Genomic DNA, 12,343 nt, shown 5'->3' with positions numbered 1-12,343 from the left:
CAGCTGGGCCAGCTTGTTGGCAAACTTACTGGAAGTAAATGTCAGAATCAGCTCAGATTATTTGCTCTGTTATTCCAAACATAATCAGATTTTCATGCAGCAGCCTTGTTGCTCCAGAGATGAAGTGAAAGGAGGGGAAGATCCAGTAAAATCAGTTGATCTTTGATTCTTGAATCTTATTTTCTGAATAATGCTTCTCATTTCTCCCTTTTTTTCAGTGGTCTTCAACTTCACCCTGAATGACCGTCGGAAAGGGCCCTTCTGGAATGTGATCATGTGGACTTCCCTCTTCCTGGGCCAAGGTGTCATCATCTGCCTCTACAGCCAGGAGTGGTACGCCCGCCAGTACTGCCCCACGGAGAATGTGAGTGCCTGGCCATTCCTGGGGGGTCACAGCTGTGGGAGTGGCTGTGCTGTCCTGCTGTGCAGAAGAGTGCAACTTAAACGGCATGAGCCTTTCTGCCAGCGTGCTGCTTTGGAGTTATTTAGCCTAGAGGCTGCCTAACAGAGGTGTTTTGGTAGTGCTCCTTCTGTGCTGGTAGTGTTTCACTACTGAGGGTGGTGTTACCCCGTTTCTAAGGATATGCTAGACCTCATTTAGGCGGTGGCAGTGGAACTGCAGCACTTGGCCAGTGAAGTCAGGAGAAACTTTTGTAGAAGGCCCACAAAAACTGTGCCTGTTGTGCCTCTCCCACGCTAGAGTGGGTGGTGATGAGAAGTGGTTACCTGCAGATAGTTTTGGGGTTTTGGTGATGTTTTCTCTAACTCATTTTCTTGGTATCAGGTTCTGTTCTAGATAAAACTTCCTGCTGTCCCAGCTGATTTCAGTTTTAACCAAAGATATCCTTTGGCAGCCTCTATTTTAAGTGTGATTCTCCTCAATTAAGAGTTTGCCATCATAAATTACTTGGTTTCTTACAGGCTACCAGGCACAGTGTTTGCCTAATGTAGCAGAATTTGTGCCTGTACTTACACTTCCAGTCACTGCTTAGTGAGGGCAAGAACAGGGTTGTAGGGTGCAGAAAAGTGGTTTGATCTTTCCTGTTGGAGAAGTTTGACTTCAGCAGCTCGTACCACAGCTGGTGCTGTTGGCCTGTGACTAATTTACTGTCCCTCCATGTTTTGCAGCCCACATTCCTGGACTATTTAAAGCCACGCTCGTGGTCGTGTCACACGAAGATGTGAAAATGGGGTCCTCTGGCCATGTCATCACAGAAAAACAGAGGTGACCTCCAAGTATTTGGACCAATGATCTAACTTACTACAGACTTTTTCTAAGGGAAGTTGTGCCTCCTGATTATTGGGGAGAAACTCTCATTTTTTTAAACATTGCTGGAGCAAACCAGTTGACCTGGATTGCAACAGACTTCAAAGGCAGCATCTATTATATGCTGTCCCACTTTGAGCCATTTCCATGCCAGTAAAACATTGAGCTGAAGGTGGAGTCTACTGGAATCCTACTCATCCAGGGGTCCCCCCCAAGTTGCTGCTTTTCTGGAGAAGAGGCAAGCTAGTCAGATTTGCTGGTAGCTCATTGTTGGTATCCGTCCACCTTTCTTAGCCATACCTTTGCAATTTTTTTTTTCTCCTTTTTGATAATGGGATGTCTACAAAACTTCTTCATGATCCTGCCTGTCACTGTGACACAGGTGGCAGAGCATCAGGGTGTTTGCCTCCTTGCTCTGAACATGGCCAAAGTTTTCCTGGCTAGCTTCAAACTGCATCCTGTGTATGTTGGCTGCCAACAGATATAAAATGGGCGGAGGAAGAGGGATTGTTACTGTGCTGAGTCAGGTTCAGAAGCAGGGCATGGTGTGTGCAGTCTTTGTACGACTTTTTACACCAAAAATTTGTTTTCTCTGTATTCATTTAATTCCAAACTGCCTTACAGCATTTTTGTTCTCTGAAGGCCCTTGTGACTTGAGGAGTACTTTTTCTTCTTGCTCTTCCTTTCTCCTGCTCTAGGTAATCACTTCTTTTAACATCATTAACTTGTAAAAGAGCTTTTGCTTTAATTTGGAAGGTGCTTTAAAGTATACAGGTTGTTAAGGGTTTCTTTACTAAGAAAAACTTGAAATATTGTGACCCAACTGTAAGAAAATGGGATCAACTTTACAGGTACAGAGCATGATCTTGTTTGAAATGGCCACGTGCAGTTCCGTGTGCCAGCACACCTTGCCTGTGTGTATTGGGGAAGTTTCTAATGCTGCTGGGGAATGAGGATTGGCCCAGAGCTGCTTTGGCACCTGCCTGTGTCTGCCCTGACATCAGAGGGGCCTTCAGGTGGGGATCAGCTTCCTGGGTGCTGCCCTCTTGGTGAGGAGGTAGGGCATCCTCCCCCACACCAGCAAAGGCAGGGGCCTTGTGTGAGTTTGGTGTTTCCATGGCAATTCATCGGTCAGAGTTCCTTCAGCTCCCTTGTTCTGTCAGGTGCTGAGCAGAACAGGGAACTTTGAGTGTCTGGGTACAGATCACTCCAGTTTGACTGGAACTGGAGCTCCCATTATTGGGGACAGGGTCACCTGATGGACATATCTTAACTTTGGTGAAAAGGGCCACCTGATAGAAATACCAGAACTTTGGTGACAAATACTTCAGAATTACTCAAATGTTATCAGAAACTGCCAATGGAGAACAGCGTTTCCTTACTACCTACAGCCCTGGGTATTTCTTACCAGCAGTATTAGGACTGTTTATGGACTTGTCTCCCAGACTCTCCTTTGGGCTTCTGCTTTCACTAACCTCAGTCAGAAGTAATTTCATGAAAGCTAGGGAATACTTCAATTCTTCCAAGTCTTCAGTTAGAAGGAATCATGCTCTTGAGAAAGGACATTGTACCAGGTCAAATTTGCCAAATAGTGTTTCTGTATGAAGTCCTCCTCTGAAAACACATCCTGTTAAAAACTGTCTGATGAAACAGTTGAAGTAATTTCAGAGGAAGTATATGCTCAGATTTGGCAGTATTCATATATAGAATCCTGAGAATTAAAAGGATTATTTTATCATCATTCAGAGTGAGTAATCTGAAATCTTTCACCATACCTTTTGTGGGAGGAAAGAACAGAAGTTCTGGAACAACTAAGCTTTCTTATTGAAAAAAACAGTCAAAAATACAAGAAAACACCCTTCAGCCAAACAGCTTTGTCACCTCCTTGGTATAGGACGATATTCAGTCCAATTCTTTTTTGTTTGGTGCTTAAAACACTTAGAGGTAACTGCACTCAAAGAGGTGGGATGGATTAGGGACTTGGTTTGCTGTCTTGATACAGTTCCAGTGTTTCCAAAAAGAGACCAAAGGATGGCACTTTGTGCCCTGTTGTGGTGTTTCCCTCACACCTGGCACTTTCATATGCCCAGAAGGAATATCAGCATTTACTGTGTCAGCATCATCACTGTTTGAAGCCTGAGGGCTCGAGCATCTGGCAAGCAAGAGGCAACCAGAAGGGGATGCTCAGCTGTTGGAACTAGTCTTAGTTTTTGACAAGTTGAGGTTTTCAGCCTTGTAGATCAAGGCATCTGGCAACCGTGCTGTCAGGGCATTAACAATTTGGATTCCTTTCTATTTTGTGGGGTTTTAAAATTGCTTTTGAATGTGGGCTTATTTTCATTTTTCTCAAGAGTGCCAGAGGGGAAATACTAAGTCTTTTGCACGTTGCTTATTTAATTACAAGTCAATTATACCACGTTTGAGTTCCTTAGACTGCAAGTGCCAGAGCACTTGACCAGAGCAGTGCAGTGCTCCGGTCAGTGGTGAGGATGTGAAGGTTCCCAACCTGCCCATTATGAGCTCTTCATATAATGTAATATATTATATACTCTTTTCTGTGGATCTTTCCAACACAAGAACTGTGCAGCTTGCTTCCATGGAAACTCCCTCAGTTGTGAGGTGGGAATCCTCCAGCTTTGGAATGGCAGCCAGTACAGCTCCTTGCTCGGTAACCTCACGAAAATCAGTGTTACTCTGTCACAATGCAGAAAGCTATTTGTTCCTGGGAAGACCAAAGCTCTGTGGAGTCCTCATGCCTAGTCCGTCCTTTCTGTTGGGGTGTGTGGCTGCCAGGCTGGGTGTGAGCTCTGTGCTCTCCTGAGACAGCTGTCCTGTGAGCTGTGGTGGGAGCTGGGGGTTCCTGCTGCCTTTGTTCAGTGTGATATTGCAAGGATTTCACCCGGCCTGCCTGCTGAAGGCAAACGGAACTGGTCGAGCTCCCGCTTCCGGACGCAGGTGTGCCAGAGGGACAGCAGAGTCCAAGAGCTCACGTGCTCTGCAGCATCAGAAGCAGAGACCTCGGAGCCAGCCTCGGCTCCTCCCTTCTGCTGCTGCCCCCAGCCGTGGTGGCCCTTCCCTGGCTGTGGCAGGGACACCCCAGCATTGGCCCTGGCGCTGGCACCAGCCGTTCCACGATGCAACCTGTACGTGTCCTGTCAAGTACGAGAGCTGTTTATAACCTACTGTATTACAGCAGTTAAAATATATTTTGCTATTAGGGGAGGAAAAGAAATTGCCTTGGCCTGTTTTTTCTCTGAGGCTCCTGGTTTTGGGGGGAGTTACAAGAGGGCGCAGAGGCTGGGGCTGGGAGCAGGGGGAAGCTATGTGGGGTTTCTCTCCTGGGAAAGGTGCCTGCTGTGGGGAGATGTTGGGAAGTGCCTTGTGAAGGAAGGGAAGCCTGGAGCTGCCTGTGCCCACAGCTGTGTCCTGGGTGGGGCTGCATCTTCCTGCTTTCCAAGGACAGGTAGGGGAGAGGGACGGAGACATTCATGCCATAGCAGACCCAGGCTTAGAGGCGGGATCACGGGATGGTAGAGGAGAGACCGTGGCTGGGTGTGGGGGAGAAACTCTTACACAAGCCCTTCCTGAGGCCCTGGAAAGCAGCATGAAATGTCCAAGGTAAAACACCAGGTGAGAAGGGAAGTTGGGCTTTTCTAAACTTTGTATCAGCCATTGCATTGCTGAGAGGGGAAGGGACATCCTTGAGGTGCGGGGAAGGAGTCGATAGCTCTGGGGACAGAGCAGAGTTTCTCACCTCTCCTAAGTTAATACACATCAAATTGGAGCAGCTGCCAAATGTGTATTGTGTTGGTGACTTCTGCCTTTACTTTGGGCCTGAAAAGGGTTTGTGAACCAAGAAGTTAATGTGATATTTTTCCAGCTGTGTACCACATGCTCCAAAGTCCTGTCTGCGTCCTTAAGCTGTAACAGCTACAGAACAAAGACATTAATCTTCCCATTGTTTCTGGTGGGAATATCAAGTACTGCCAAAGAGGCATGAGATGGAAAACAAAACTTCTGTCAAGATCTTTTTGCAATTTTTTTTTTTGTATTTTCTTTCCAAGAAACCATTTGGACAGCAAGACAAGAAACTGCCTGTCAGGGTTACTCCTAGATTATACCTACCCCCACAAACATGTATCTGAAGGCAAAGAAATGTAATTAAAGTAATTAAAACTCACAGTACAGGGGTAGAGCTGATTAGGAGGTCAAAAAGTCTTCACAGCAGAAGCATTTATAAGAACTTACACATTTGACAAGGTTGGTGGGAGAGGAAGGCTGCAGAAGAGAACTCAAGGGGATTACGAGACTACTGGAAAAAATTTTTTTTTTTTTTTTCTTCATTAGTAAGATACACCTCCAAGAAGAAAAAGTGGTAAGATTAATAACTGGTGACAAATACCATTAAATCTCTGGTAAAATCTGTGAAAGAAGCAGTTGTGCTTTAGGCAGTTTGTAGGTGGAAACAAAGAAAGTGCTCCTTTGGAGGGTGCAGCAAAGCACTGGGAGTTTCTGAACAGATACACCGAGTGTCATCTGTAATGGGGGGGTTCCTTAATAGCAAAAGTAATAATAAATAATAGCAAAAAAAAAAAAAAAAAACATGAAGTACAAATGTGGATTTAATTCTGGTACTGGACCATTCATTACTGCAAATTTCCTTGGCTAAGCATTAAGAAATCCCAGCTCACAATGCCTACAAGTGGAGTGGACCAAAAGCCAATGGGAGGAAGCTGAGAGGAGCCATTTGGTGAGGAATTGTCAGGTAGGGCTGGGCTGGAGGCTGCAGGGTTCTACATCTGACTCTCCATCCTTCTAGCTTCCCTTTAATAACAGGATCTTTCCCTGCATTATATTTTGGCTTTATTTATGTAATTGCTGGTGTTTAAGGTACTTCCAACTCTGCAGGAAGCTGACTGCTAGCAGTCCACCGGAAGAAAGATGACTTTACAGACCCACAGACTGAAGCTGGTTTGGAGCATCCCTTGGTGTCCGTGCACCTGGAGCCATGTAATTTGTCCTAGGCTTCACCAAAGATCTAACAGCCACTAAACATGGGATTAGCTGACTGTGGTTTAGACCTTGCTTTGGGGTAAGGGACCAGGAATTTTGAAATTTTGACACAGTTTTTCTCAGCACTGTATTTTACCATTAGTTTTGCTTTCTCTTTCACCAGCAGAGTAAATGCTGTTGAAGGGATTCTGATCTGTTATTAGCCAGAGATCCCCAAGCTGAGGGGTACCTCCAGGGTGCTTGAGAACACCAGGCCTTTTCATTCTCCCTGGAGAGTAGTTTTGTTCCAGAGGACAATTCCAAAGCCTGACCTGTGCCAGGGCTTCTCTCCACAGCCCAGGGTACTTACAGTCCCCACCAGCCACCAGAGCCCCAGGGGGTTTTGGGGTGAGTATTTCCATCTCCTGTCTGCTTCTGTGTAGAATAGTCTCTCTAGGGCTGCGTTTGTTCCCTGGGCAAAACGTTTGCTGACCTCCTAAGATAAATTTGTCCTATACTGCATCACTTTGCTGACCACACCATTTGACTCAGATTTGAAGTGCTACCTTCCAGTCCCTGCAGACATGCTCAGAAACGCCCTGTGCTGGTGTCAATCCCTTACCAAGGCTGTTTCGCACATACTGGTTTCTTTAGCCTCAAGAAATAACAACACAGAGCTTGTTTAGATGGTCATCCTGACCTCTCCCACTCCCTGACACATTTCTTGCTCAATAGTGCCAGCCACGTGTGCCTCGTCTGCAGAGCTGCCTGCAAATGCGAGATCAGCTTTGGCATTATCCTAATCGCTGCAGCAAATTCAGCTACCTGCCAGACCCCCTGTCAGTTTGATGGGTGCTGGAAGGTAGGCAAAGAAGGGATCAGGAGCCCAGGGCAATGGAAGGACAGCTGGGAACACACAGCAAGGTCTCTGCCTTGGTCTCTTCTGGTAGATGGCTGTGCAGCCTGATGTGGCTGGATGAACAGAGCAGCTGTCCTGTCGGAGTGCGGGCCAAGAGATCTGAGGGAAAGATGTTTTGGGATTAAACAGTAAAAGAGGGGCTAAATGAGAACTTCTTAGAACCATCCTTCCAAAGGATGCCAGGCTGGCAGGGATGCTCTGTGATCTGTGATTAAGGAAAGAAGCTCTCCTGGCTTTAATTGACTTAGCAGGGAATAGCTTTACACTTCTTTGTACCTAAGCAACGCTTAACAGCGCTAGGAAGGGAGGAATGTTTTGGTTTGCAGGCAATAGGGTATTGGCAGCAGACTGAAAAATGGTCTTTGGCCAACCACAGGCGATGCAAGCTTAATCTGCCTAAAAAACATGATCTCATCCATCTTGCTTAACCCGGGGGAGGGAGCCTTGGCTGTGAGGCTCAGGCTGAGCAGGACAGACTGGTGCATGGCTGCACTAAGGGAGTGGGGGGCTGCTGTGGGGTGGGTTGGAGAACAAGATCTTGCTCTCCATTTCAGGGTGTCTCTTATTTGTGTGACACTGTAGCTTGTCAAGGATCTAAGGAAGCAGTGACTGGCAGAAGCTCTTTTTCTGAGTATCATCAGGACTAAGGCAGAGTCACACTTATTCCCATCAGTGCTGTCATCCAGCTCTTTCTCTGGGTGTATCACTAGCTGGGAGCATGTGAACACCTTTCATGGTTGTACGAGGGCATGTAGTGACAGGACAAGGGGGAATGGCTTCAAACTGAGAGAGAGTAGGTTCAGGTTAGGTATTAGAAAGAAATTCTTCCCTGTGAGGAGGGTGAGGCACTGACACAGGTTGCCCAGAGAAGCTGTGGGTGCTCCATCCTTGGAAGCGTCCTTGACTAGTAACAGTGTTTTACCTCAGCTCTCATCCCTTCTATCCCTCTGCTTTAGCTACTCTCTGATGATGAAAAGGCACTGGATGAAATCCTAGGAGACATCAAGGAGTTGATAAATGGAAGATTTAGGGGGTTATCTAGCAGTGTCTACCCAGTAAATGACTAAAGTGCTTCTGTTCACACTTGGGATGGACTTGGATGCTCACTGTGTTAGCTGAGCCCCAGTGAGCATCAAGTCCATCCCAAGTGTGAACAAAACCACTTCAGCTCAAACCTTTTGTGCTGAAGCCCAAGAGTCTCCACACGAGAAGTTATGACTGACTAATGCCATAGTTCAGGCAGTGCATTAAACTCAGTCCCATTTGAGCTCTACCTGCTCAACAGCTCTGGTGACTGATAAATTACATTAATCTGTAGAAATCCTCAGAACTGTCACCAGCAGATTTTCAGTTTATTGTGCTACCTACTCACTGTGGCATCTTTATGCTTGTGGGTTCCTCACACCGCTCTTACCTGATTTCCATCACCTTTCTGTCACAGCCAAAGGCTGGTCCAGCTTTTGGGGCATGGCAGGTTTGTGCTCCTCTTTCAGATGCTAAAAGCAGGCCTAGAGCAGCAGGGAGGCACTGTCTCCATGGCAACCTGCCCTGGAAGAAATAAACCAAAGGGCATCCCAAAGGGAACTACTGGATTCCAATAGAAGGAAAAGTGGGAGCAGTGGTAAGGCATAATCAATTTTGCAATTCAGTCTTTACTTGGGGCTGTCAGGAAAGTAGCAGGTAATAAAGGACAAGTTGACATGATGTGTACTGGCCTTTTCCAAAGCTAAAGACCCCCAGATATGTGCTGGGAATCAAGGGATAAACTCCAAGAAATTCAGTTTACAGTCACAGGTGAAAAGAATTTCTGTAGTTTGAAATGTGATACAATGCAAAGGACATGCAGTGAAAATATGCCACAGGGAAGTCATGTGTTCAGTGGGAGAGTGCATGGTTTGTGATTATGTGGATGATTTCTGGAAAAGAAAATGCAGTGATGGATATTTTAAATGTAGAGTAAAACCACTGAAGATCATTAACCAGACAGCACTCTCTGAAGGTAATACTTTTTTTTTTTTACCTTATCAGTAATGCAAAGTTATCTTCATCTAGATACTGAATTATCCTGATAATAAAGTATGTAAATAAATGTTTTCTTTGTTGATATAAATTTATCATCTCTTGTGCAAGATAACGAACAATTGTTGAGCAATTTGAAACTAACCTTCTCAACCTTTGCCTCTGCCAAGACCTTGACTCGTTCCTGATTTCCAAAGTGTTTCATCTCTGCTGGTTTTTTAATCATCTTATTCCCTTTACTCAGACTAAAACTAAACTGCCAGTGTATTACTCAGGTTTGCTGAGCTGCTTCTCATATTGTCATCTTATTTTTCACTCAGGGTTATCCTGTCCTTTTCCCTGTGTCAGCTTATGCTACCTTCCCTATTTCAGCCTACAACAGGAGCTGAGACAGCTAAAGGAATGAAATAAGTAGTTGTCCTAAGAAAGGGAGAGTAAGATGAAGGAATGGGGCCAGAATTAGCCAGACACCAGCGTGGCAAAAGGTTAACAGCAGATTTTCATAGTCAGCCGTGGTCTGAGCGCAGGCACAGCATGGGTATCTGATCCAAAATTGCTTCAGCCAGCAGAGAAAAAAAAAACTTAGCTCATTTTCCCAAAGATTTTGGGAACTGGGCCACAGGAAAAGTTTTCTCTTGATCCATAGAAGGAAATGAGTTTTGAACGGCTTGGATTCATTTTTGCATTCTAATGTAATGAATGGCCTTCAGCAGAAAACACAAGGTATCCTTTCTCTTTACGCTGGCTCTTTGGTAAGAAACAGTGAAAATGAGAGAGATTATCAAGACTAGGTAAGAGGCAATACTGAGAACATGGTAATTTTGTCCTGTAAGGCAAGGGCACTCAGTTACCTGAATTATTTCTTATCTTCTAAGATCCAATTACCTGGTCTCAAGCAGCATGTGACAGAAATACAAATGTTTTGATGACAAGGATGAGAGAGGGAGAGAGAGCAATGACAGATGAGATTGTTTGAGAAAGGACATGTAAGAACCACTCACAGGGAATTTATAAGGTTTGGCTTGAGGTCTTAGCTCTTATTCAGTCTTCTTTGATCACTTCTTAAAGCCTACACAGAGTACCTTCATTGTGAGAACAAGGTGTGTTTTCACTCTGAAATTTGCACTTGGTACTAGAGTGACCTCTCCAGTGAGCTTCATTTAGATCTGTCTTTTAACTCTCTTTAGTTAAGTGTAAATATCAATGCAATGACACAGACAGCCTTCCCAAAGCAAGCTGCTATTTAGTAAGGATAACAAAATAGGCGTAAGGGCTCATATGGCCAAACCCCAGGGAAGTGTTCCCAAGTGCCTGTTCTCCCTCATCCCCTGCCCTCATGGGACCCAGCTTTTCTTTCCCCTTAAGCTGATGCTGCACAGCAGGAAAACAAACAATGGTCATTCCTATTGCTTCTCTTGGGTCTCCTGATACCTCAGAACTAATGTCTGGTTGTAGAGCTCCCACTGGGCATTCTAAGAGGTTCCATACTACAGAGTGTAAATGACTCCATTTCTGACCAGTCTGGACATCCCAACTCTGCTTCATTGCACTTTTCCCAAACCAGAGAAGTTAACCAGCCCTACACCACAGCTGTGCAGTGGGGAGACCAAGCCATGCATGCAAATCATTGAAATATGAAAGAATTGTCATTGCCACCATGTGCTTAACCAGCCAACTTTGCTACAAGATGTCATGGAGACCAAGATCTCAGGATTTTCACCAAGGTCAAACACTGGCTGTCAAGAGCAGGCATTGTTACAGCTCAAGCATATTCCCCAAGAATCAGGGAATATCCATCAACATGTGCCAGATAAGTGAATGAACAAGTAGTTTACTGCCTTATCCAGGCATTTTGCACATCTGCACCACCTGCATCTTTGAAGAATGGGATTGGAACTGCAAAGCTCTTTTAAAAAGAATTTTATGAAGCCTTGATGCAATGAGGGAGCCAAATCTGCCAAGACAAGAAGTCAGGGCTTTACATCAAGCCTATTTCCTTTCAGCTTGCTTTGTATTCAGTGTTTATTAAACAGTGCATTCTTAATCCTGAGGGTAGCCAGTTCTCACACAGGCTGTTCATCCCTCTTGGCATCCCTCACAGAATCCAGTTTTATTTTTGTTGGCTGAAGCAATTATAATTAAAGGTTGTGTTTTCTTCCCCTGCAGGCACAGCTAGGTTTTTGACAGCACTGGGGAGAAGTATTCAAGGTGTGAAAGTTGAAGTGAGATGCTGGCATGCACCAAGCCAAGCCCCCAGCACTTTATCACAAGATTCCTGCCTGCCTGGCCCAGGTGGATGCTGGGAGGAGCTGCACAGGCTCCAGCCCATTGCATGAAGCTGAGAGTGATGATAAACCACACTTCTTGTAAGACAGAGGCGTTAATTGGATCTGGGCTGGCCTTGGACAGAAAACTGCACTTGAAAAATGTCTTTTTGTGGGGTCCCTGGTGCAGTGGGATAAATGTGATCAGCTAAAGTGTTAAAATGGTTGGTTACTGCCTTTCATTTGCTTTGGTTTGGCAGCACCTGGGGAAACAGTTGGAGATTTCAATATCCTTCCTGGAACACCCCCATCTCCCTCAGAACTGCCACCTGCTTTGGAAATCTTGACATTTGAAAAAAAAAACCACATCAAAATGAGTGATTCATATAGAGTCAGATACGTGGGGGCATATTCTTCTCCACAGTGCTCCATTGTCTTTAGTAAATATCATCAGAAAATAACTCATTTGCAGAACACATCCACAATGTGTAATGCTAGGTTTGCCCACAACTCGGGCATTAACAAAAAACCTGTCAGGTTCCAACATATGGTGTACTTAAATATTCTGGGAGGGGTTTGAGCTGGGAAGCAAAAGATATCATTGAGACAGGAGATCCTATGACTCTGATGCTCTGGATGTCACTTCTGGATTTGGGGCTTTCTTCAGTGGTACTTAGGGATTTTTTTTTCCAGATGATTCAGCAGTGGGTTCCATCCTTGAACTAATGGTGCTCTTATTGAAAAAGGAAGCGCAAGACTCCAGTTGCTAGGGATAAGAGCATTCCATCCAATGTCCAGTCTTTCCTTTCATCTCCCTTCAGCCAGAGCACAGTTGTGAAGAACACCTGTTTCTCTTTCGACACTTTCCTCTTTGAGTTGTGG

The 12,343-nt window shown here is 45.2% G+C and overlaps 1 protein-coding gene across 4 annotated transcripts in view; it reads left to right on the top strand.

The window, feature by feature from the left end:
- Positions 1-4,499, top strand: part of SOAT1 (sterol O-acyltransferase 1) — a 42,702-nt gene extending 38,203 nt beyond the window's left edge. For all 4 annotated transcript variants that reach the window (XM_040072541.2, XM_040072543.2, XM_040072540.2 and 1 more), the window contains exons 15-16: positions 219-364; positions 1,129-4,499. In XM_040072541.2, the coding sequence (XP_039928475.1) occupies positions 219-364; positions 1,129-1,185 (203 nt within the window). In that variant the 3' untranslated portion in view covers positions 1,186-4,499. The remainder of the gene's footprint in view (positions 1-218; positions 365-1,128) is intronic.
- The last annotated feature ends 7,844 nt before the right edge of the window (positions 4,500-12,343 follow it).

Source organism: Hirundo rustica, chromosome 9, assembly GCF_015227805.2.
Source record: "Hirundo rustica isolate bHirRus1 chromosome 9, bHirRus1.pri.v3, whole genome shotgun sequence".
NCBI lineage: Eukaryota > Metazoa > Chordata > Aves > Passeriformes > Hirundinidae > Hirundo > Hirundo rustica.
This window is presented reverse-complemented; position numbering and strand designations above follow the sequence as displayed.